Consider the following 26042-nt stretch of genomic DNA (forward strand, 5'->3'; position numbering starts at 1 on the left):
AGCTACAGCTGAGTGCAAGGTGCCAAAGAGAATCATTTCACAGAAAGCCAAGGAGTAGGATCTGAAATCTGCCCTATTTTCACCCAGAAAGGGGCAGGGGGAACACCGTTGCAGTTGTTCAATCTCTGGTTGCTGAGGATCTGGCAACACTTCCGTCTCCAATGAAAACCACATCCCAGCCCTTCATCTGCATTTGCAGAAGCAGCAGATGGAAGAATTTTAATGAAGTTCAGACAAATACCTGCCCTATTTTGACTAATAATCCACGTGATGCCAAGACCTACCGTGCACGAGGTGTAGTTGATTTCGGCATCTTCCACGGTCCCCCCTATAAATATTCAACCCCAAACCCTAGTTAAGCAGCTGAGAAATGAGGACCCTATAGTGGCTCCATTAACCCCAGAGTTATCACTTACCATGCTCCAGTAACAGTTTTGTATCTACAGTTTCCTTACGGCCTTCAAGCACAAGGGACTATCTGTCCAGACAGCAAGTTCCTCAAAAGGACCGTCTCCCGTCACGTACACCAAGCATCCTGCCGTTATTTGCACTACTCCTACCAGCTCTTTTTTTTTTACTGGACGTGTCTGCTGCACCGTCCCTTGCCATTAAGGTTAAAAAAAAGACGGGGGAGTTTACTGAGGGACTGTGGGCCCATCTATCCACGCAGTTAATGCGAAGCAATAAACTCTGGAGTTTATTGCTCCTGGGCATGTCGTTTGAACATGAGTCCTCTGGTTTACTGTGCTGCAAAGGGTGCTCCAGTGCAGGGCTGAAGCACCCCCATGCCCTAGCTACCAGCTATGGTTTTCAGGGCCCTAAATGCCTATCTTTAGTTCCACAAGGTTGGTCAGAAAAACATCCGGGGCAAAACCGTGCAGCACCTAAGGGCCAAACCTGAGTTTTGTGCCTGACTGTCGGGAGTGGGAAAGCGGACACTTCAGGGTGGGAGCTCCCGGTCTGGTGCCAATTCTCTTGCCTATTCCTGCCTTCCCTGGTGCTTCCCGTTTTCTTCCAGGGATGCTTTTGAGCTGCCTAGGGGACTGACCTGCATGTAGTCCCCAATCCCTGGTGGGAGGGTGGGAAGCGGACACTTGGCAGGAGGAGACCCCATTCCGGGGACAGTTCTCCCACCTGGCCCAACCACCTCGGTGATGGCTACCATGGGCCTGAGCCGCGCCCCCGCTCCTTCTCCAATCGAAGTGGCAAACCCACTGCTACAGAGTAAAAAAAAAAAAAAACCTAAAAGCTAAAAACTCATATTTACAATGACTATCCTGATGCAGAATTAATCAGTTTACTCCAGCTTGATAGGGGTGCACATGTAGGCACGTGACGTTTTACTGCAGAGCAGATTAATTAGTTGCACAGTAAGCATCTCATGGAGTTCCAGAGTTCACTAGAGATTGCAGACGTATACAAGGTCTTGGGGAAAAAAAAAAAAATCACCCATGATCTTTTGGTGTTTTAGTATCTGTCTGGTGACTAACCGTAGATACCCACGTGTGAGAGTTTTGAAGTGTTTAGGTGCTGAAGATCCCCCAAGTTTTCCATGAGAGCAGAATTTCTTCAGGGACGTGTCCACTGGCCCCGCAATCGTGCAACACACCTCTGGTTTGCTACTCTCTGACTCAGAAGTGGCTGCAATTCAGTGGCAGTGGCTAATCCCGGCTAGCACAGGCAAATCTAGCATGTAGAACCCCTTAGACTTCAGGCCTACCCTGGGGAGCTCACTTTTCTTTGTAAGGTCTAGATATGACCTTTCGCTGCTTAAGACATATTTTGCATTTGGACTATATGTATGAAATGCAAACATGCCTGGATCTCCCCAGTGAATTTTAACAGCCCCCGTAGCAGCAGGACATTGCCTACTGTTGCCCCCTTGCTTTACCTCTGGGGCAGGTTAGGGGGCTAGTAGTTGTGCAGAGGGGTTGATTATGTAACATCAGTAATAAGTTAAACAAGGATTTGTATCAGGTGGTTTGGATAAGGATGATCATGCCTCTAGAGGTCTTCTAGCCCAACTCTCTGCTAGAGACCCCTTCCAGCCCTGCTTTCCTATGATTTTAAGATGCAAGGAAGCATCTATTAGGCACAGATGGGAACTGGTAAATAAGACCAGCGTTTTCCAGTAAAGAACCATACCAAGTCTCTATTCCAACAAGATATTTTATTGGTCCGGCAACTGCAAAATATACAAATTTCTGAAAGGCATACCCTGTTTTTAAGCTGACACAGCTTTTGTCTCAGGCAATTATTCCAGACATATATACAGAATACATTTAACATACCACAAATTTAAAAAAAAAAAAAAAAATCCTCCCCAAAAACTAACCTTCTCTCCAAGCTTTGCAGAATACATTAAATAAATAAACACCACTTTGCTATCAAAATCATAAAAAAAATAAATTCAAGTATCACAAAGGAAAACAAGTCATTGGTGTGGTTCATCAAATTCTTTTTCCTCACTCGCCCCTGTACTCTAGATGGCATTGCCCAATAGTTCGTTTTTTACAAGAAATCAGGACAGCTGTCATGCTTCTAGTGTGACAACTAATTTCTCTTCCTTCCAGCATCTTGCTCAACTCACCACCACTAAGGGGGGGGGGGAATCCATCTGCTAATTTGAAGCCATAAATAAAATCTCCCTTCTGACTAGCCAGATTAAAACAGTTAAAACAACAAACAAACCCCAAAAGTATTTTATGTTGTTTGGAGATCACGTTTACTGTATATTGATAATGGGGAGGGCTCTGTGGACGTCGTGTTTGCGTTCGTCTCCTCCTGCTATAGGGAGATAATGCAGCAGTCACGCTCCTAGGGAAGTGGTTTCAGAAGATACAAGTCACTTGCCCTCAGAAAAAAAAAAAAAAGGCTCTTAAAAAAACCCAGTGAATTTAAAGGGCAGACATTAAAACATGCACACGCGCGCACGGAAAGGGGACTCTGCATTTAACATGGCTATTTTAAAAAAGTGTCTTCTCCGCTTCGTCTGTACAAGAACGTGTATATGCGAACGACCTCGCACAGGCAGGTCACCAATATCATCGATGGTCAGATATGAGCGGAGAGAGCCGGTGATGGCCTCTGGCTGGTGCTGCTCGAAGACATACAAAGCATTTGCACTGTGCAAGGCTAAAGCATTAGGCACTGTGGTTTGCCTTTCCTAAGCAAAAAAAAAAAGTAGCCACTTTCCAACAGAGCCTCTCTGCTCCCATCTGCAGAAATATCACTAGCTGTTACTGGAAGCAAGAACAAAAGGAAAGAGAGAGACAGGGACAAAAGTTGCCCCAACCCCATTATCCCAGCTGAGGGTCCCCCCCGCTTAGCTAACGGACTGTAGAGTGCATCCTTTCGGCACATGATTTAGTTGCACATTAAGACAAAGAAGTATTGCTTGAGCTCTACTCTGATTTTTTGTTTTTTGGCTCCGCGCTTGTATGCTGGACAGGACGCATGGTAGGCTCCCACTGAAGCCTAGGAGTGAGCAAAACAAAATAAAATAAATGTATGTCCTGGGTGGAGGGGAGAAAGCTAGGACTGCTTCAAACAAAGTCTCCCCGGTGCTTCTGCCGTGAGGAAGGAATCCCATCTGTGGGGAAAAAAACCAAACACACATACATGCACACACAGACACGCACACAAATTTCTGCACCATCACATAGTAGTGGTTCACCTTGGTCTTAAACCCCTTAACCTAACCAGTGTGCCAAGAAGGGATTTGCACACACAACACTTGGGCACCCACCAGTTCCTACAGCTGCTCTATAAACAAAAAATTAGTAGCTCACACCTCACCCCACCCTGTTAATACTGTCCCTATCCACTGCTTTGTGGCCTTAGCTCTTCAGCACATGCAAGACAGGATCTGGGGATTTAGGCTTCACCTGCCAAGGGCAGGATTTGCTAAAAGAAGAAAAATAAAATCATGCTCCTGCCACACAAAGTGCAAAAACCAAGAGATTTTTAAAAAAAGAAATGAGTGTCTCCTATTGTGACTTCTTCTAGATCTACACATGCATTCCTCCCTCAGAGAACTTGCTTCTCTTGGAGAGGCCTCCGTACGCCTCAGACTCACGTGTCTGCAAATGCATCTAGCTTAGTGTGGACACCTAGTTTTGAAAAGGCTGCCCTGGTCCCGCAGACATGCAGGCCAAAATCCATCTAAAGAAGGGGAGGGCAGGCAGATGGATTACAAATGAAATATAAATACAGCGCGCGCTTCTTCGATCACGTAAGTCTCTGTCCCCACCCCACCCCACCCCACCCCTCGCCCATACAACCCAAATTCAATTCAAAACAGCAACAACAAAAAAATTCAAGGGCTTCCCACAATACAAGCTGAGGTGCCACTTCAAGTCAGCCAGTGGCCAAAAATCACCTCCTAAGCTAGCACCAGGGAAGCTGGGTTTTATGCTAAAGGCAGCTTAACTTGGTTTCAGGAGCAGATTTACATTCTCTGCAGATCCCTTTCATAGTAATACAGATAGTGTATTCTTTTTCCTCCATTTTTTTTTTCTTTTTTTCTTAAAACCAGCTGCAAAATTCAGCTCCAACAGCCAAAGATTTCGCACCACTGCCTCCGCCTTCTCTGTAGTCAGGTCACATACATCAATGAGACTGGATGCACACAGGTTCCTGACCACTGCCAGTCTCTCAGGAGCCTGATACGATGGAAGAGAAGATTTAAAAGTCCTCCCCATATTTCTCTGCTACCCCTGCAACTTCCGCGTACCCCCTCGCAACCCCAAGACGAGCCGGTACCAGATGGTCATCCCTGCGAGGAGATCACATCGCTTACAAACAAAAATAAAGTTCGGAAACTCTGTGCACTAGAAGCACTGTACAGCTTGCTACGGTAGATCAAACACCAGAGAGGAAACACAAAATGGCCTAAGGATTTGATGTTGAATCCACCTTTTTCCCCCCCGTTTCAAAATTCTCTCTCTCCCCCATTCAAGAAAGTCCAAGTTCGCAGATGAACAGCTATGGTAGAAGCAACCAAAGGTCGACCTCGAGTCGAATGGAGGAGTATGATACAAGCAAGCTTCAGAAATGATGATGGAGCGGAGTTGGCTTCTCTTGTCGGCTTTCACTGCCCCGGAAGAAATCATGATTGCTTCTGAGAGTTATTCATGTTCTGCAAAGAGAGAAGTGGAATCGGGGTTAGATTGGTCCTGTGACTCCAAACACTAAGGATAGCAAGAGACATGGCACCATTTTGAACATGCAAAAACACTGGGCAAGAGAAAGTTGACATAAAGGGATCTGTGCAAAAGCACCCAGCAGGGAGGCAGATCACGCAATGCCTCTTGAAGGAGCAGCTAATATAAAATAAGACTACCCCAGAGGGTTTGGTTATACGCTGCCAATGCCTCCCCCTTGCCCCTCACAGTCTCACGGGTGTCCTGTCTTTATTGAAATTGGGAAGATCTCAGGGCAGAGCCTGACGCTATATGCACACTGGGTGTATAATACTTCCAGATCAGCCCACTTTGCAAAAGCATAAACGGCCATAAGGCCCAAGAGGGTGAAAACTTAGGCCCTGGATCTTTGTTTCTCCAGGGCTACAAGCACATTCGTGGATGCTCAGTAATAACTTGTATTTCAACCCACCCACCCTATGGTGCCAGTCTGCAAGATGGCACAGGGAGGTGTGCATGTACTGGCTGTTTCAGCTGAGCACAGGGGCTCTGCTTCCCTTAGCCCATGGCACGGTGGACTACAGACTGAGAAGGACCAACTTTGCAAACCCTCCCGCCACACCCCATTTATTAGCAGTAAGGTCCCACATTGTTCTGGGGTCCATCTGCCACCCAGCTACAGACTCATCCCTTCAGAACCACTATTGCAAAGACATCCAGTGAACACTGGGGTCCGATAAAAAGGCACTTCCTAATACATCACAAGGACAATGGAAGTCTCCACAACTACATACACACAACAGTGACAACACATGAACACCAGAGAGAGCATCAGAAGGTAAAACAGCACCCGCTAGACACAGGGGGTTGCTGAGGGTTCCCCACAACTGGAAGCATTTTTCCCATTTACAACATCACAGAGGACATTAAAAAAGGAGGAAAAGACTAGGGAGTTTCTTAGGACAACAAGGTGGGGTTTTTTTCCCTTCATCTATATGGCCACATGGACCCCTTAACAGAAATCACAGTTCTTATTGGGCTTATAACATGGGCTCAAATGCAAAAAACAAAAAGCGGGTTGGGGGGGAGCTGAGATGCTCTTTTTATCTAATGAGACGGGGTCAGATCAGGGGAAAAAACCACAGCATGCATCAAGCCATTTACCTTGGAAATGTTAGTAAAGAGAAAACTTTGAGAAAGTGACAGACAGTTCGTCTTTAAGCATGAAAAGTGAAGGGGAGAAAACTTTTTAAATTGGATTTCTTACCAAAACATGCATTTAGGTTCAAAACATGTAAATGCAGAAGAAACCCACACAATCTCATGTGCGACATTAGAGTAAAAAAACCACAAAAAAAAGCAACAGCTGTTTTTCCCCCATGCTCTCTGATGCATGAGCACTTTCAAAGTACTGTTGGGCTTTTTCCTGCTGAGCTGCTGGCTGAACATGGCCATCCCATTTTTATTTTATTTCCTGCCTGTTTTCCAGGTGACCTTGTTGTCCATTGAACCATCTCCAAACCCTTCCTATCATACTCAGTTTGAAGTGTCAGTGTCTGGGAACCACTACCCAACTCTTGCCTTTGCAAGTTGGCCACTCTTTAGATCCTCAGCTGCTGTGAAGGGTAGGAGTTGAATTGATTTCAATGGCACATACGACGTGGCATCAGCACAGGATCTGCCTTAAACACTAGAGCTCATGGGTGGAAGTAAGGGAGTGAGTTACTACTGTCCGAAAAAGGGTGGGCAGCCATAATTACACGCTCTTACGCTCCAGCGCAAACGGACATCCTCAGGAGACGCCTACCAAGAGGCATCCATGTTATATATTGGTAGGCAGATAGCAGTCTAACACAGGCATTAAGAGGACTCAAAGAACATGCACGTGACATTAGCTTAGACACTCAAGGCTTCCCCTTGTATTTGACCAGGATATTTTAGAATCAAGAGCGGATCTCATATCCAACCACTGCTCAAGGCAGGATCATCCGTCTCATCTACCTTCAGCAATAAGCATCTGAGCTAGATATCTGTAAATGCCACCACCCGGCCAAGCTCCAAACCATAGTAGTCTGGGCTGCCCTAAATTTTAAGTCTCAAGAGCTGGGGAAGGCCATGGGAACTTTATTGAGCCAGCTGGTCCTCCGAGTTTTTTTGCCTGGCAACCTGACGCAGCTGTCTCCAAAGGGCTGAAACCCTCTGCCCTGGAGGGAACAATTATGTGAGGCTCGGCCAGTGTCGCACAGCTAAAGGTCTCTCTGTTCCAGGAATATGTTTTCTTACAGACCCAGTGCCCACAAACGGTGAGGACAGCAAAAGAGCAGCCATGCATGCCATGCCAAACAGATCCAACATAAAAAAAAAAAAAAAAAAGAGGAAGGCTCCTATGCTCAGCCTTTAATGCAAGACCTAAGCACCCCCAAAAACAAGACCCAGACATGACTTTTTCTGACCTCTCACTGATCTGACCCGTTCCCACCTGCCCTCCAAATACAGAAGCTGTTAGTCAGGCCGCCTTTCCAAACCGGTCACAAGGTGAGGAGGAGATGGGAAGAATTAAAATGAAGTTCAATCGGTATGCTGCAGCGGCTGCGTGCTGCCTCAGCTAACAGCAAATCCTGGCATCTTTAGCCCGCAAAACAAATAAGGGCAGAGCTGCGTATCGGCCTGATCCAGACTGTGCTTCGGAGAGCAAGCCGATCCCCGCGTGCCATCACGTGGTGCCTGTTCCCTGGTTACCTACAACCAACGTGTGCCAATTAGGTGCCTGCTGACTACTTCACTATTGTTATTCTGCACCAGATCTAGACAACCCAAGAGTCTTAAAGAAGAAACAGGAGCACAGCTTATGCTCCTGCTGTTTCTTTGAGCCAGAAATCTGACACTGGTAAAACAAGGAAGCTTCCCTTTCACACTGAACTGGCTTTGTCCTTATTTAATTTAATAACTAGGGATCCTCCAGCAACAATTCAGAGCACTCACAGCCAGGGCTACTGCAGGACGTAGGGACAATGGTTACATGCTCAGGTATAAACACCTGCAAGTGACATGGTCTTGGCTATACAATATTCCAAGCCAACTTGGATGCACTGTGCCCAAAAAACCTTCGTTCCCAAGTGGACGGACACCAGGACCTGATGGCAATCGGTCCAACTTCAACCACTCTTCCTTGGGACACAGGATGTAGAGTGCTGGAGTGACCTGAAGTAGGTCACTTTTTATAAAGCCTTCCCAGGAAGCCTCTTGGGTCCAACCCCTTCCACCCATCACTCTCTAAAAAGGAGCCAAAAAACTAGTTTTGGGAAGCATCTCCATGGGCTAAGCATACAGCTCTTCAACCAGGATGTCTAGCTCCCAATAGACAATACTCCCCCAACGGATGGCTGAAGCAGATAATCTGCATCACCTTCTAGCTAGAAAGATACCCCTTTTTCCTCAATCTAGTTAGATGCCAAACTGTCCACAATAAGCCACACAGCCAACAGGAAGGACAAACCAGGTTTACAGTAGGAGGTGCAAATACAGATGAGAAACCTTAGCAGGCTGCAATCCCATTGACCAAACAGTTGGAAAAAGAGCAAGCGAGGGAGGGAGAGATTAGGAGGCAAAAGGCATGCTTCTCATCTCAACAGAGGACGGACTATGGAGGTTTAATGCAAGACGTTCGTGCACCTGAACAAACAGTACCAGGGCAGCGGCAAGATACAGAAATTCCCCCCGTGAAAAGAACAACTCAGAAACCACAGAATTAAAGTTTGCATCTCTGTCTACTTTCACAACCCCCAACAGCAAGATAGCCAGTGGGATTGAAAGAGGTACAGAAAGAGGGAGGGGGAAACTCATGAGAAGATACTTACAGACATGCCTTCCCTAGTAAAGGCTGTAGGGAAAGAGAGAGAAAGAGAATGGAAAGAGAAGCGTCAGTAATGCAGTGCGAGGAGGGAGGGGGTCACCTGAAGTCAGCAAGAGGCAACGAAACAAAGAACAATTCGGATCCTAATCAGCTGGATCGCTAGCATAAAGGACTCCCACAGCTGGAAGCGCCATTAGCACCCCTGCTAGCACTAGTTGAGAACTAAGTGTTAATACGAAGCAGCCACCAGACAGGACCGCCAGCCGTTCATGCCAGTTCAGAAGAGCATGAGCGTGCTGCCTTTCCTAAAGCTACTTCTAGGGTTGACCTATAAGACAGAGGAGAGGACACAAAGAAGTTAACATGGACCAAAGGGGAAAGGAAGCATGGCTAGGCACTCGTATAAGCCTACCACCTGTCCCGTCTCAGGAACAGAAGGGAGAAGCTCATGTATAATTGAGGTGGTCTTTAAAAGGCCTGTATAGGGCACTTGGCCAGAATTTCACAGGGTTGAAGGAGACGACTCAGAGGAGTTTCTATTATTAAGGGGTGGAGGGGAATCAAGAAACGTCCCTGGAGGAGCGCTTCAAGGCTCTCCTGCCCACTCCAGAAGTGCCCCAGGGCTTTCAATAACCCAGTCCAGCAGCTAATTCTTGCCAGGCGGCAACATAATTATAGTCAAAGCCAGTTCAAAAAAAAAAAAAAAAAAAATCAGCCTCAGCTGGGCTCTGCTTGAAATGGCAATTCAGGTCATGTCATTGCCTTACTCTTACCTAGACTGTTTTTATTTTAAACATAGGGAGAGTAGGGAAGCAGTTATAGCAAGAGGATGGTGTCAAGAATTATTTCTTTATTGCAATACCTACAGTTAAATTCTTGCCATATAAAGGAACAGCGGGAGCCCAGAGGAGGAAGGATGGGAGAGTTTAAATGGATGATCTAGACAGGGGTGGACAAGCTAGCCCTAGGCTTCTGCATCGCGGTGGATGTCCAGTGACTGAGATTCAAGACAGGGCAGGAGAGGAACATGAGTGTCGACCAACACAGCTGCTCCCTTCGGCCTGGAGCTTTCTAAACTATACAAAGGCTAAGTAACGCAAGGCGTTTGACAACCCTTGTTCAGTGGATGATTTTAAATGCAAGGGACAGCAGTAGATGGCACACTATTGTGCTGCTATGAGCTACTTTTTTCCAATCACAAAGACCAGTCCCTATATTTAGAAGCAACACAAGGACGACGACACCACCAACACCAACACCAAGGAAAAGAATTCAACTAACTTGTCCAGGCAGCTGGGTGGGCACCTCCTGGGGCATACAGACTGGCAGGGCGGCAGAAGAAGAAGCCACATGCTCCTCAAAGCTGTTGATGCGAGGTTTTTTGGTAGGTTCTGGGCTTGCTAGAGGGGTAACACTATTGCGTCTCATGAGCGGGTTAGGTCCCTTCTTTGCTTCCTAAATTAAAGCGAGACAAAGACAAAAAAGGAAGAAGGCGACAGTTACGAAAAAAGCCATTTTAAAAATTGCCCTCTCTTCCTCCCCGCCCCCGATTAACAGCGACTACAAACAAAGCTCTCAGTTGATGCATTTGTATCTCTGGTCACCAAAAATAAGCGTAGAGAATAGGAGAGACTGTCTAAAGAGAATTAAAAAGACAAACTACCCTGCATTGCAAAGGGAGATTCCCTCCCCCCTGCTATCTTCCCCTCATTTTATGGGCGCACACACAAAAAAAGGCAACAGCTGGAAAGGATGAGGACTATATAGTGTAGGTCAGAGTGAAGAAGAAAGCCCTTCAGTCTCCTTTTCAAAGTTTCTTCTTTTGCCCCAAGGAGTTAGGTGAGCAGGGAGCATAAAAACCAAGAGGAACAGAACGAACTCATCTAGCTACAGAGAAACATTCAGCAATTAGAGCAGCCAGTGAAGCACAACAGCGAGAGGCTTGTGCTCCCTGGTGTGAAATAGCAGGGCAGCTACCAGGAGCCCAACCCGAGCACTATGCACTGGCCTAAGCTTTAGCGTCTCACTGCAAGTCTAGCTGTGGAGTTTCCTGCAGCAGCTTTCAGAGGACTCAAAAGCACTTGGCATAAGCTACACGAAGAGGAATGGCTTCATGCGCTGCAGGCTGTGCAGCTGCATCTAGGAGAAGGCTGACATCTGACAACGCTGTATCTGGTGTCAGCCGGAGAGTGAAGAAGAAAGGAAAAGCCACCCCAAGTGGGCAACTCAAAGAGACGGTCTCACCAGCCCAGGTGGGCTAAGACTGCCACTACTAAAGAGTAGGATGGGATATATTAACTAGCTGCAGACTGAAGTATATGTCTCACCCAGAAGATCCCAAACCACCAAGCCTGAGCACGCCGCCTTTGGTACCAACCCAGAGGAAGTGTGCCGTCTATTCAATAACCAGCACTACTTCCTGTAGCACCTACATATATATATTTTGCAGGGGGCGGGGAAGAAGGGAGTCTCCCATCCAAACAATGGCTGGACTTAAATCTGTTTGGCTTACCAGGCCCAAGAGCACAACACCAGATAAACTAGTCTCCCCCATGAGGAGATAATCCCATTCCTCTAACATCCTCTGGCCCAACGAACCCATCCCCGACTACGAAACTGTTGTGGTCATTCCCTGCCTCCTTCTCCTCTTGCTTTTATCACTTGCGCTGCTGGCCTCGGCAATCTGCCTGCTTCAGTTTCCATTACAGTCATTCAGGGGTGATCCAAAGACCAAAGAGGAGGTCCAGCACTGGCTAGAAATCTCCAAGACTGGTAAAGACAGAATTGACATTTCCAGAAGTCAATGCCTCTCCCTGTTCCTCAGGGGTAGGATACCATCAGCCTTGCAAAGCACTTTGAAAAGTTCTGTGAAAAAGCTAGATATCATTATGGCCCAAGGAGAAACTTTTCATTGGCCTCACTGGGCTTTGGTTAAGGATCTGGGGAAAGTGTTCGCAGTGGATGTGACAACCCGTCTTTTCCAACATTCAGAGCACCATGCTGCTTACTGTTCCTGCTCTTCGCAGCACAAGTGCCCACTAAATGACTCCCCCACCCCTCTGCAACCTCTCCAGAGGTCCTTGTTGCCAGCTAGCATTAGGAGAGGGAGGGAGGGAAGCGAAAGCGCCACTCACCTCTGACCGTTCTCTGTGAGTGTTCACTGCTTCAACGTTCAGACAGATGGACTCAACCCGGCAGCCTGGAGAGGGGAGGAAAACAACAAATGAAGAGGTGGCCAACACGAGTTCTGGTAGGGTTGGTATGATACTTGGGCCCAACCACCCCCGCCAGGATCAGACCGGCACTGTGCACACTCAAAGGTGCAGGTCCTGCTTCCCCACTGGGGCTTCCAGCTTAATTTTTAAACAGGATGCAACCACCAGTAAATGCTTCGCTGAAATGTTCGAGCCGATGTGTCAAGGAAGTGTGGGTCACTTACCATAGGCCACGGGGGTCAGCTTCAGCACAGTGTGGAGGGGACATTTCAGGTAGGGCATTTCAGCTGCAGAAACAACAGGTGGGTTATCAATGGGATGGGCAACATAATCCATTTTCCAAGGGGCTGAGCTATGCCTCAGCTGCAGGGGCTGGCAGGGCAGCTCTTCCCTTCATGCAAACTGGAACGCTGCCTCAGCCATGTCTGCACAGACAAAGCCTGCGCCTGGCTGGGGCTGCGCTCTGCAGCCAGCCCAGCATCCCATGTTGGCAGGATCTGACTGAGAGGCCAAGCATCTCTCCTCAACAATGCGGTGGGGGGGGACCATTAGTCTCTCAAAGCAAACTTGGGGGAATAACACTGCAGCAGCCCACAGGCTGGACTAGAGGCCGGCAGCTGGTGGGCTGAACTGCTCATCCCAGGACATAGCCGGGATTCAGGTGATAAAGCCGTTTAAAAACACTGAGTGTCTGCAGGGTCAGGGCCACAGGACATGCTATTTTCTTCCAATCGGTTTATAAGAGCTGCTGCAAAGGACCCCATCCCCTTTCCCAGGAGCAACGTACCTGCGCTCTTGTCTAGGAAGTAAGCCAGGAGACACCGCATCACTGCCTGGTGACAGATCACTAGGACGTTCTCCTGCCTCTCCAGCTCCATGATGACCGGTTCCAGGCGCTGCACTAGATCTTGGTAGGACTGCAAAAGAGAGAGATACTGGAGATAAACACAGAGGGCAGAGCCCAGGTCTCTCAGGACTCAAAAACAGTCTTCATTTTGGTTTGCCAGCAGGGATCCTAATTTAGACCAAGCTACGCTTCTCTTCCGCAGACCTCTTAAAGTCTGGGCTGCTTCTTGTGACTAGGCAACTAACAACATTCTGCATTGGCAATGCAAACACGAAGGGTTTGTTAAGCATAATGAATCACTACGTCTGAAGTTTGCTTTCTCATGAGACATTTTAAGCTCTGGAGGCCTGAATCATCTGACAGATCTCCAAGGACTCTTCCGCTCAGGCAAAACCAAGAGTGGCGTCTAGTGAGAATTTTAGAAACCCAGGTTTAGCATCAGTCATCCATGAGAAATAACTATGCGTGTGAAGTAAGCCTGAGTACCAACAAAGACTGTGTGTTCCCCAGGAGTTTATTTGGCTCATGCTTATTGGTCCCTTCTCCATAAATAAGCCAAATGAACTCAACGCTCGCACCGACTGATATATCGCTCCCCAAAAATGCCTGACCAGCTCATTCTCCCAGCCGCTTGGCCAGAGAGGGAACTAGAGAAGGGAAGTAAAGCAAACTCCTTCCCTATGAAAGATGTTCAGGTTCGCTATACAGCTGGATTCTAATGACTTTTCTTCCATCTCCATCAAGTCTGGGAGGGTTTCCTACAGACCTACCTCTCCAGAAGGGTAGCGGTAGTAATATTTGTCCTGATCCCGCAAAGCAAATTCTTCTGGATACTGTTCCTTGATTTCTTCATAAGTCATCTCTTCGCATACACCCTGAACAAACAAGATGCCACTGGAGTTATTTACTGAACTCTATACAAGAGAGCTGCAGGTTCCTGTTACAGCAGGTGCCAAGGGGCTTTAAAACAAACACTGTTCCAGCCTGAAGAGCAAAACTAGCACTTTGGTGATCTAAGTAATTGGCTCTGCAGTGGCACTGGGTTGCAGCAGTTTTAACCTGGTAGGTCTGAGGCTAAAAGTTACTGAGCACTTTGGCAGCTTCCATGTAATCCAGAGCCAAGATCAGGGGCAAAGAAGGAGAAGCCAGGAAGCATGTGGCTCCAGCACTTCTGCTCGATTTAACCTGAGAATGGCGTTCACCCTTCAAAACCAGACTGGGAGACAATATTCCATCTTTCTGCTTCCTTGCCATTCCAGGCATGTGAAATTTCACTGCTTGTGAAAGCTCAGCATCAGCACCGTCCAGAGCCGGGCACTGAGTCAGCTTCCCCATCCCAGTGCTACCTGGGTACTTCAGTCCTCCTCCTCCTCTGCTCTTGCAGCTAAGGCTCTCATGGACATAAACAGCCTCTCCAAAGCAAGCAATGATGCATTAGACTGGGGAAGTGACTCCATCACCACATTTGGGAAGAGGCAAAAGGCTGATGCTTTAACCCATGGACAGTGGGAATTAGTCTCAAGTAAGGCAATTAAGATGCTCACCGCATCGATTTCATTGAGTGCCTTCCACTGCTCATAGGGCAATTTGAGGGCTTCTGCTGTTTGGATTGTCCTTTTCATCTGGCTGGTCCAGACTTTGAGGTCCTTCAGGTTCTGCTCCTCAACAAATTTTTTCAGTGCAATGGAAAACTGTAGGAGGTAGAACAAGAGAGGGGTTAGTGATCTGCATCCTGTCTTCCCCATCTGCTGCCAGATTCACAAGTGCTTGTGTATATACCAGAAGGTCTGCTGCTTTCAGAAAAGGACACATATGCCGCACCAAGACCCACCCAGACAGCACAGGCAGCACGTCTCATGCACAGCATAGTACACAGCCCATGCGCCTAGTCAAGTTACACCCACTTCCCCAAACACAAGAGGGATTTTTCCCCTTACCTTCTTGCCCCTGTTGGAGAGACCCGAGTCACCCCCTATCTGCCCCTTGAGGTTGAATTCACTCTCGCCATGTCGGCAGAGGTAAATGGTGCGGGGCTGGACGTGGATGTTCATTAAGTAGTAGACGATTCTGCTCTGGATGTGATCCTGGACCCTGTTCACGAGGAACCTCCGCCCCACGTCGATCACTTTGATCAGAGAGAGATCCCTATGGAAATCATGGCAAAGATCAGCGGTGACATGAACTGGGGACAATTCCACAAACAAAATCTCAGAGCCTGGCTTGTGAAACATCTCGGTCAGGATATAATCCCAGTGTTAAAGGGATCTGCTGTTGAGAGAGATGTCATGACTTCCCCCTTTACCTAGGTAGTGTCAGTGGAGTAGTGATTTTAATCTCCACATGCCTTGCAGTGGATTGTGCTCTCTACCTAAATCATGGATCAATTTAATCTCTTTTTTAGTGCTACGAGATTGGGAATGAGGCAGCATTCCTTCATGTGGTTCCCAAAGCTGGAGACAGCTGAGGCCTAGAGCTCATGGCTAGTGACCACAGTACTTCTGAAGGGTCAGAGGGCAGGCTGCCCAGTCCCCAGACTGGATGTCACAGGACCCAGGACTGACTTGTGAACAAGCACAGAAGGTAAAAACTGCAACCCTGCAGGCAAGGAAAGACCGTATCTGGAGTCACGTAGGGTGGCAAGGTTCTGGTGAGAGGATGTGCTAGCTGGGGAGTTGGCGACCCAGTTTCAGGACCCTGTCCCTATCCCATCCATAGACACCTTCAATACAATAGTGTCATAAGGTTCAGAGAAGCACCCAAAAGCTCCGCTGCGGTGCTGAAGCTCTGCAGTCTGCAAACATAGGCAGAAAAGTCTCAAGAAACCAGCACGATGCTTCGCAAAAGGCAGTGAAAAGTCAGACCTTCTCAGTCCTCAAAAATGAGGTTGAATTTACAGTGAGGAATGGAGACTTGCACAAATTTTATTCTAGCACATTCACCTCTTCCAACTGAGCTCTTTATTACTCTTTTCTCTGAGGACAAAAGGCCTTTAAAAGAAGCCTATTTAGAAGTCAGCAAAGCTTCTTACCGGTCATAGTCATCTGGGTCAAGTGGCTGGTAGCTGGACTGGTAACAATTGATTCTCTTCATAAAGTCCTCCATGGCATCAGTTGAGTTACAGTCCCTGTAATCTGGGCTGGATAATTTAACTTCCTGCAGCAATAGAGAAAGCAAATTAATAAGTCTTTAGAAAGCTTTCAGTGCAGACAGTCTCCAACCAGGCTACAGATTTAGAATAATCAGATTGTTTCAATATCGGGTATCAAAGTTATTCCTAGAGTCACTGGCTGGGTCATTCACAGTTGGCATTTGGCAGTTATAAAAGATAATGCCAGGGAGGGAAGAGGGGGAGGAGAAGATCAATGTAAATGGCTGGCAGCAATCATGTCAAAGTCCTGCTCCCTAAAGACATTTCCACACACTAATAACTTTACAAGTGACATCAAAAGCAATGGAATAACTCATGCGAGTTAAGCGCATACGCAGGATTGGGGCCTTTTGTTATGGCTCTGCTTTGTCTCCTTGTGTAGCATCTAGAAACCATCTGTTCAACATCCTGCACAAAGGAAAGCTGTATGTATCCAGATTTAGTTTTGGCTCCATTAAGGTATTATCTAACTTGGAGATTATCTAACTAGGGGTTTTCTTATAGCTATTTTTTTCAAGGTCTGGCTCTGGGATCCAAACACTACCTTCCCCCATGAAATCACTGGGAGCTGCACTTGTAGAAAAGTAGCGAGATGCACCCTCCTGCATGCTATCCAAGTGCAGCCTCACATGCAACTCAAAGCCATGTGTTTCATAACATTATAGGAAAGTAGGGTAGGAAGGAACCTCATCCGGTCATCCTCCCAGGCTCAAAGCAAGAGGGCTTGGATGCCTTCATCCGGGACAAAGTGCCTATCCAACCTGCTCTTGAAAACTCCCAAGGTGGAGATTCCACGGTTTCTCTAGGTAGCCTAAGTACCTCCTGATTTCCAACCCCTGCACATTAGTCCTAAGTCCTGTCCCCTGTAGCCCCAGGGAAAAGTTCATCTCCATCTTCTCTACAATCACCTTTCAAGTATTTGAAGACTGTTACCAAATCTTCACCTCAGTCTTCTCTTCTCCAGACCAAATAACCCTAGTTCTTTCGGCCTTCCCTCATAAGTCATGCCTCCCAGACCCTTAATCATTAACTAGTTTAAACGGCACTAGTAAGGAAGTGCTATACAAAGGGGTAAAAGGTGCAAGACACTAACACAGGACGCAGCTATACCGGAAACCCCAGCACTGCTAGAAAACCTGCCCAAGGAACCAACATCTATTGAACTTAAGGCACCCTGCCAAGCCAGTGCCATTCCAGACACTGCACTGGGAAAGTTTTGATAAGACTGGAACAGTGCCAGATGGAGGAAAGTGCATTATAGTGAAATGTACAGGTAAATCAAGATGTACCTATCAGCTCTGACGACTAACAGCCAACAGGTCTCCTCATATGATCGAGGAGCTATAAGACAAAGTACACCTTTTTGTCAAGAAAGTTGCATAGTGATGAGGAAATAAGCCTTGTGGGGATGCTTTTACAACAGATGCACATGAGTGATGTTTTCAAAGGCACCATGGTTGCCTGGGGACTTGAGTGTCAGGGTATGCCAGTGAGATTTTTAGGCTCTTAAATCATGCATGCATGACATATATGCACTTGTTACCCATTATTACATTTACTGCATTAAAAGTATAAGGATATGCAGAGCTCTGAAGAGACTGAACGCATCTGCTCTATGCTGATATCTCTGTGTTGCCACTTCAGTCAGAACTACGTGAAAATATCTCCCCAGACAGATTGTAAATCATCAGCCGGTATAACCTGGCATGGCACTGCTGAATGAATAAGCTGAGTGCTGGCTGGGGCAGGGGTAAACCTGTGCGAATTCTGATTTTAACAAGAAAGCAGCAGCTTTCTATTCTTACCATGACATTCGTGGCAACCACTGTGGGGTCGTTGCAAACGGATTCGATGAAGAACACCTAGAAGGCAAAACAAAAGCCAGTTGAGGACAGATGAAACATGTGAAGTGTATCACATCCAGCCCTGTTCCCACCAGCCCATGCAAGTCGGTGTGAAGAAGGTTTCAGAACTACATGTGTTTCCCTCCTCGCTACCTCATCTCTACCCCTCCTGGCTAGGGATCTTGGCAGTGTGGGAATTTTATAACTACCCTGAGACTCAGCAGAACTGGGTATAATTCCTTTTTCCACCACAGAGTTCCCCAATCTTGGGCAAGTCACTTCAGCTTGGTTTCCTACCTGTAAAATGGGGCTAATGCCCCCTGTCTACCTCCCGTGGGTGTTCTTAGAATAAAGAAGTGAGTACGGTAGTATGGCAGTACTCAGCTAGTATGATAATGGGACCATGCATTCGTGCAAGAAACGAGTCTGACACATACTGACCTTGAATCTATTCTCTTTGGCAAAGTTTAAAATCATTCCTCTTCTCTCCTTTGTTGTATTGGTGGCATCAAAAACCTTTAAAAAAAGCATCCAGAGAGAAGTCACCTTCTGAAGACATTAACATACCTCTTAGGGAGCGCAGCCCTATCCTGACACAATATCAGCAGGCGTTAGACTCAAAAAAACTCAAGTAACTTTGGCTCGAAGGGAAAACTCATTCTTTGGCCAACACAGTGTTTCCACCCAACTCCTTTGTGTTTTAAAGATCAGAAATATGCAAGTAAATGTCTAGAAGGGAGACGAAGGGTGGAGAGACGCTATGGGTTCGGATGAATTCAGTCAAGAATAAAGCATTCAAAATGGTGGAGTGGGGACACTGCTGGTTATGAATCTGGACACCTGGGTTTTATCCCAAGCTTTCAACGTGGACTTAGGGAAGTCACTTTTTCTGTGCCTCAAGTTTCTCCCCCTCTGTTTAAAGAAGATGTGGCATTCATGAGGATAACTGAGAGGCACTGGGGACTATGATGACCATAAGAAGCTGCAATCTGGAGTCTTGCTATAATCATGGCGACACCTCTGTCTTGAGGGCCTGACCCACAGCAAATAGGATGCCGCAGGAGAGTTTCAGCAAGAGCTGGTCTCTGTCTGCACTTTCTGGGGAAGATTTTGAAGCAGGGAGATGGCACTCTCCAGTCCACTGCAATACCCCTCTGAACTTACCGCAATCTGGCCACCCTCCTCTGACAGGTACGATTTGACATCTCTCAAGGCAGCTAAGGCACATTGTCTGCAAGAAGAAAGTTTCTCAATTAACCGGAGGTGCTTATGAAAGCCGCCGCACGGGCTCTGGGGACTCAATGTTCTAAGGCCTCTGAATTTCCCCTCAGCTTCCACCTACGATTCCTAGTACATGCCAAATCAACATCCGTTGATCTACAAATCAACAGCTGCGAATGCAAACCCGCGTTGTGTCCCTTCCTGCTCAGTCTTGAGCAAGACACTTCGCGCTGACGAGCTCTGGTTTCCCCCCTGGCAAAATGAGGAATCCCTTCTTGCACATGATATGGAGTAATAACTGCAGTAAGACAAACAAGAACAGCACTGCAAAGGGCAAAGGTTATTTGAGACCTTGGCAGATAGTTGCACCGTCATGTTCTTACAAGCCCTCGGTCACATTAAAAGGAACCTGCGCTCCATTCACCAAACGAACACCCAAAAGACTAACTGGTATGTCCGTGCACTGAAGAGGTACCAGCCTCCAAGGATAAACTCCTACAGGCTTGATGTGGGTGCTCAGCACCTCTACAAAGTCAGGCTCCGAGAGGGATATGTGGAGCGAGGGTGGGAGATCTAGGAAGAGAGACCCAGACACTGGTCTTGGTTACAACAATCCCAGAGCAGCCGGCAGGGTTTCTTCTCCCAGACTTAAGGTTGAGTGATCAGAGCAGCTTGGAGGCAACTGCAAACTTACTTCCGGACTTTCATGGCCTCCTCATTGTCGGGGCGGAAGAAGTCATAGGAGCTGTAATGCTTCACAGCTTCTCGGCGATACTCTCCTACATTGAAGACTGAAAGGGAGCAGTAGAAGAGGGGTCAGTCAGCATGACAGCACACAGGTACACGGCTCAGTGAGCTTCACCGGCAGGGGCAGGTATGCAACGGGGTGTGTGCAGAACCCATCAAGGGACTGACTTGGGCAGAGACAGCATCTCCGAGAGACTCCAGCAGCCAGTGGTTCCCCTGAAAGCAGGTTAGGTGACCGTGGTCTCCTCGAGGAGGATGCATAATCACTCGTAGGTGGAAGGGTCAGGAGGTATGTAAATGGTGCGGGCTTCCCCGCCATCGCAGTTCGGTCAAGAACTGCATCTTCTCCAGAGAGCTGGGTGCAAGAGACACCACAAGCCACAAAGCCCTGGGGCATTTAGCTCCACACATGCATTTTGCAGGCCATGAGCCTTTAGGGCAGAAACAGTCACCCCTGGCCTCACCTTTTGTTGGGACACCGATCCAATTGAGGTAGCGTGTCAGCTTCTTTGAGATGTAAGTCTTCCCACGAGCAGGAAGGCCAACCATAACGATCACGGTGGGTGAATTTGCTAGCTGCGGCCCACATGCTACAAAGAGGAAAGAGGGAAAAAAAAGGAATCATAAAATAAACTCATTGATCCCCGAGCTCGTTTGGCTTCGGGCGTGCAAGGGTTCATAAACCGAGTGTGCAACGTTCCCTTGGTCCTTCAGCAGGAGGGGGAAACTGAATGCCTCCTTTCCGGATGCCCCATCTTCCCCTGGCTCCCCTGCTTGGCTCAGACAACTGGCATTAGTCATGAAAGCCTCCAGCTGCAAATCTGCTGATTCACTTTTTGCAACACGAGCTGCTGAATGAACGCGTCCGAGAGCAGGGGCCACGTGCACTGGCCAAAGGAAATCAAGCTAGGCCCACCTATGCATCACTTCCGCTACCTGCGAGTGCTGAGAAGTGGCTGATCATCCATGTGCTCCCCTTCCCCTAGGCACAGACATGCAGGGCAGGGAGCAGGTCAGACCGTGCAAGATTAGGAGTCGGGGTCCTACTGCCTGCTGTGCCCCAAACTCCTTCTGACCTCAAGCAAGCTACTGCCCCTCGGTTTCCTCAATCACAGGGGAGGTTATATTAACCCCATCCCAAACGTGCCCCAGGGCTAATTCAATAACAAGCCAGAGAAGGGCAAACTACTAGGATCGGGTTCTGATGTGCAGGTTGCTGGAAATGTCAAAGACAGGTTTCAAGGAATTTAACATCTTTCCTCAGGTCTCTGGACGACGAACAGGCCTCCTTGCCCCCACACAACCTTTTGGTAACCCAGCTCATCTTAAATACAAAACAGCGATTCACAGAGATTCAAAAAGGTACCAGCAAAAATGAGACCACGTGGCACCATCTCTGATTCTCAGACTGAGTGATCGGGACTGAGAGGTGCCCAAGCACAGCTGTCGGCTGCTGCCAGTGCCAAGATGGCACAGCGCATACCCAAGGGCATTTGGGCTTGCCTTGGAGGATCAGCTGGCAGTCAGCTGATGCCAAGCTAAACCTCGCCTGCCCTGCTGGGCTACGTGACTTGGCTCATTCGTCCTCAGCTCCCATCCAACTCCTATGTTCTTCTCACAACCAGGTCCTGGGGAGCAGGGCACCTAGGTTAGCCTGGTGACACGGGGAGGGCAATCCTTAGTGCCTCAGCATGAAACAACAAGTGCTTAGTAATGCAAGGCAAAGTGGCAGCACAAATTAGAGCCAGGCACGGGGCACCGTCCTCACTCCCCCTCCTGCCACTCTGCAAGTGCATCTCCACCCAGACCTGCAGCACCTCCCTGCTGGCTGCAGCCCTGTTTGTCTGCACTCAAGAGTCACAAATAGGATGCTGATTTGGTGGGAGGGGGGGAGGACTAAGTGGGACAGCCAGGTCTGAGATGTACGGGTGCATGCGTGTGCTTAGATGCACACATGCATGCATCTATGTTGAGGCATCTGTGCGTATACGAATGTATGTGTGCTTAGATGCATGTGTGCACATATGGATGCATGTGTGCGTGCTCAGATGCAGGCATGGAGACATTTCCAAAACCCTGAAAAAGGCCCTTCCCAAAGAGCTCTGCAAGAAGGAGTTAGTGGCATTTCTGTGCGAGTCCTTGATGGAAAGCAGCTGAGCCTTGAAAAGGGACAGAAATAAGGCCACCCCCTTCCAGTGTGGGTGAGGTTGCTTAAAAATGGATATTGAAGTGTGATGACGGTCCCTTCCTCTTCCACTGACTACACACAAGGCATCTATTGTGGAGCCGGTCATTTTTGGAGTATCCGGTGTCAAGGGACTGATCCTCAATTCTTACATTAGAGTGCAGCCGGGTGCAAGGGACAGGTTAACCGGTTAAATGCCAGCCCCTATTTCATTCAACCCAATTACATCGCCACCAAGTAGCAAAAAAAGAGTCACCCACCCTGGCGATCTTCGAAAACTGTCTTGACGCCCACCTGGCTGGGGTCATCTGATCCCAGCGGTCTTTCCTGCCCCAGTGCAGGGGGGCTGGACTCGATTTTGCAAGGTCCCTTCCAGCCCCTCACATCTATGAATGGGGTCCCAGTTCTTCGCCCTCTCCACCTCTGCCCCAGGCATGTCTCGAAGGCAAAGAAGATCTGGTCCAATTGGGAATCTAAATGAGCTGGAAAGTTTCTAGGCTACTACGCTACTTCTGGCCATGGCTGCATGTGCTTCTGTTTATGCTGCCCTCCGCGCCGTGGCATAGCTGCCTTTGCCACGATAGCCACGCTGGCCCAGCTCTGTCGGAAGAGCCCCCGGTGAAGATGCCGTGTGCCAGCAGTAGGAGATTTTTTTTTCTGCTTGCTTAGCTAGACCACCACACACGACGACGGACAAAAGCCCTCTTCCGTCCGCATCGCTGTGGCCACACAAGGGGTTTTGCCGACATAGCGATGTGGGCTGGACACCCCTCCGACAGACCCAGCTATGCCAGCAATGCTTTGTAGTGACCCGAATGGTGGCTTCCAGCGTGCCCAACCTCTTAGCCTTCACATCAAGCGTAAAACCAGCCTTAAAAATACTGGTGTTCTGTATTATCTATATAGGCAACTTATTGACCCATCTCTTTTATAAACGAGCTCTTGAAGGATATTCCCTCTCTACCCCGAGTCTCCCCACACTTCAAGGCTCAGTCCAATTCCCGTCAACTTCGGTGGTATTTGGGACCAGGCACTTATTCCACAATGACCGATGCTACGTGGTCTCTGGATGGCTTAAGAATAAATAATTTTTCAGTATCGCACCAGCTTTCTTCTCCTTTGTGTAACACGATGCAGGGCAAAAGTAATGGGTATAGAAAGAAGAAGAAAACATCAGCAGCGGATGGAAATGATCCAAACAAAGGATAAAGCAAAGAAGGATAATGAACGAGAAAATCCATGCAGCCTTGCTCTCCTGAATCCCCACATCTGCAGACGCTCGCCTTTAATGCTTCCCTGTGGATCACAAAGTCGCCACGTTACTAAGCGAGGATGGCTCATCTCGGGGATCGCTCGTCTCGGAGCATGATGCAGCATTTCGGGAGTTGCCCGCCTTTTGCTCACATCAGCACCGCAGACTTCTAACCCCCAGCCCGGGAGGGTCAGAGGTGAAGGGAAGAAACTTAATTTGCTCCCTTCCCCCACGGCAGACAAAGGGTCCCATGCACTGGGCCGGGAAGGATCTGCCAAGAGCGCTCCACATTCAGGAATAAATAGATGCCTCAAAGGGGAAGGGCATCCGAGGGCTTGCTCTAAATACTCCCTTCTCCTCACGCTCCACTCAGTTCATTCAAGCAGACTCTACGAGCGCCTGCTGACACAAAGCCATACATCCACGGGGTCCCATCCTGAGAGGGTACTGGGCCAGCAAGCAGCTCCTTCTGACTTGGGCACCTGGGTCTTTTCATCGGCTGGCCTCAGTGGGGGGTAGGGACCTGTTTAACAATGCACGCCACAACTTCAGGGCTGATCACGAGGGCTCCCGAAAGAGAAGCCCCAGCAAAGAACCGGTCCCCTTCGTCACCGAGACCCTGAAGCCAACACGCCGTCTCCAAAGAGCAAACCAGGAAAGCTGCCACTATAAAATAAGACAATGGAGCGCAGCGTAACCGAGGCACGTGCTGCCTTCAGAAGATGCAGCCAGCATCTTTGGCAGCAATTTATTATAGATGCCTCCTAATAGGCAGAAGCCAGTCTAAGCACGTTGCGATGCATTGCGGTATCCACCGCAGGGTGGGGAAGAAAGGCAATGCTTCCTTGGATGAGAAGCCCGGCATCCAAAAACCGGCACTGGGATGGGAAATAGGATAAAAATGCCGCGTATAAGGCACCTTTTCCCAGGCGATCACAACGCCTCACCCACAGTCTTTTGAAAAACCAGATAATGCACAGATATGCCTATCTTTGTGCAACCACAGAATGATACTGCCAAGGATTTCCACGCCTAGGCGTGCAGGTATACGCTGTACGCCCATACTCGGGGAAGGCAGACCCCCAAGCCGTGCTCGGATCCAGAGAGCACGGAGCTCGCATGCGTGCGCAGGCACCGGCATCCCCTATAAGAGGCGAGGGGAGAAGGAAGGTACCAGCCATTCGTGCTCCTGCATTCCCCACGCCCCCTCCCCCAGCAAATGGCTCTGCCCATTTAGCCGCTGCAATAACTTGACTTCACAGACCCTACGTGAGAGACGTGCAACTTGACAGAAATTGAATGGATCGCCAGGCACAGCCCAGATTAAGGCATCACTTTGCATCCATTCAGAGGCTCATGATGAGAAGTCAGACAATTAGACTAATTGTTTCACAGGCACCGACACAGCATCGGAGCCACCAGCCAGGGAAGGGTTTTTGATTTATGCTTAAATAAGACACTCTCACGCCCCCCCTTCACCCTCCCACCCCAGGATTTTATTCTGTTTGCATCCCAGAAAAAATCCCTGCTGTGGTTCAGGTCTGCCCAGCAGCCTGGACCAGTTTTGTCGGTGCCCTTTGTTTCATTTAACCCAAACAGTTGCAAATAAGGAAAAAAAAACCAACGAGCCCTTGATGCCCAGCTGCATAAAAATTGAACCACCGCAACCCATCCAGGATGGGACCTGTCCTAGGCTAGGGGAAAAGGACGACTAGATGCATCGTCCCATTCCCTAGCGCCTTCACCGAAATCTCCATCAACCAGAACCAAGTCCCTTCTCTCTCCAGCAAGAAGCTGCATCTCTCTCCCGCGAGGATCTCCGCGGATGCTGGAGTAACAGGCTCAAACCCGAACACGTGAACGGCATATCCTATGGGCGAGGTAGCTAGCTTCTCCAGGACCGGAGACCAGCTACCAGATGTCCAGCCCTGCTGCTGAGAGCCATTTCCTATTCGGCTCGCATTACAGCCCCGGCATGGCAGGATCAGACCCCAAGCCCCCGAGGATCTTCCCGCCCCTGCCAAAGCCAGAGGGTCCGGCTCCCTCTCCTCGCCACCGGGCTCACATAGCTTGAAATCTCTACTTCCACCACCAGAATAAGTGTCCTTTTACTCACACACACACAGACACCCCCGCCTCCCCTCTCTCTCTCTGTCTAACCACCAAGCAAGCCAGTGCGGGGGGGTTTCCCGAGCCGGCTGCTGATGGAGGAAGCAGCAACGTGCGCCCCACGAGCATCCCCACCCACGAGGGTGCAAAGGGGCCTCAAGGAGCTCAGCCCCCCCAAAAGCAGCAGAGGGAAACGTCCCACCAGCTGCTGGTTGGGACGGGCTCCTCCCAGCCCCCCAAACCTGAAGGGAGCACCCGCGGGTTTCGGCGCCGGCCCCGCGCCACGTGCAGCGCCGGGCGCCCGGCTCACCTCGGCGGGGCGGCGCGGGGCGGTGGTCGCTGGGCAGCCAAATCTTCTGGATCCGGCTCTGCGTCAGCTCCATGGGCATGGTGGGCGGCGGGGAGGGGGCTGCGCCAAGCGGGGCACGTTTAGACACTGCGCTGCGGCTGCTCCGGAGTGGCTCCGACTCGCGCCCG

General features: G+C 48.9%; 1 protein-coding gene across 5 annotated transcripts in view; it reads right to left on the reverse strand.

The window, feature by feature from the left end:
- Window positions 1-2151: 2151 nt before the first annotated feature.
- The window catches only part of PFKFB3 (6-phosphofructo-2-kinase/fructose-2,6-biphosphatase 3), an 81269-nt gene continuing 57378 nt past the window's right edge, over window positions 2152-26042 (reverse strand). Inside the window, exons 1-17 of one of the 5 annotated variants that reach the window (XM_019543751.1) lie at window positions 25876-26036; window positions 20484-20609; window positions 19967-20063; window positions 19216-19282; window positions 18493-18567; window positions 18013-18069; window positions 16088-16212; window positions 14997-15204; window positions 14604-14750; window positions 13830-13934; window positions 13000-13129; window positions 12437-12499; window positions 12132-12196; window positions 10279-10452; window positions 9002-9024; window positions 6309-6359; window positions 2152-5140 (exon numbers count right to left, since the gene is read on the reverse strand). In XM_019543751.1, the coding sequence (XP_019399296.1) occupies window positions 5134-5140; window positions 6309-6359; window positions 9002-9024; window positions 10279-10452; window positions 12132-12196; window positions 12437-12499; window positions 13000-13129; window positions 13830-13934; window positions 14604-14750; window positions 14997-15204; window positions 16088-16212; window positions 18013-18069; window positions 18493-18567; window positions 19216-19282; window positions 19967-20063; window positions 20484-20609; window positions 25876-25954 (1599 nt within the window). In that variant the 5' untranslated portion in view covers window positions 25955-26036 and the 3' untranslated portion in view covers window positions 2152-5133. Of the gene's footprint in view, window positions 5141-6308; window positions 6360-9001; window positions 9025-10278; window positions 10453-12131; window positions 12197-12436; window positions 12500-12999; window positions 13130-13829; window positions 13935-14603; window positions 14751-14996; window positions 15205-16087; window positions 16213-18012; window positions 18070-18492; window positions 18568-19215; window positions 19283-19966; window positions 20064-20483; window positions 20610-25875; window positions 26037-26042 lie in introns of those variants that run through there. The other 4 variants (XM_019543754.1, XM_019543753.1, XM_019543752.1 and 1 more) reach the window with 4 other exon arrangements.

Source organism: Crocodylus porosus, unplaced genomic scaffold, assembly GCF_001723895.1.
Source record: "Crocodylus porosus isolate Cpor-Errol unplaced genomic scaffold, CroPor_comp1, whole genome shotgun sequence".
NCBI classification, from domain to species: domain Eukaryota; kingdom Metazoa; phylum Chordata; order Crocodylia; family Crocodylidae; genus Crocodylus; species Crocodylus porosus.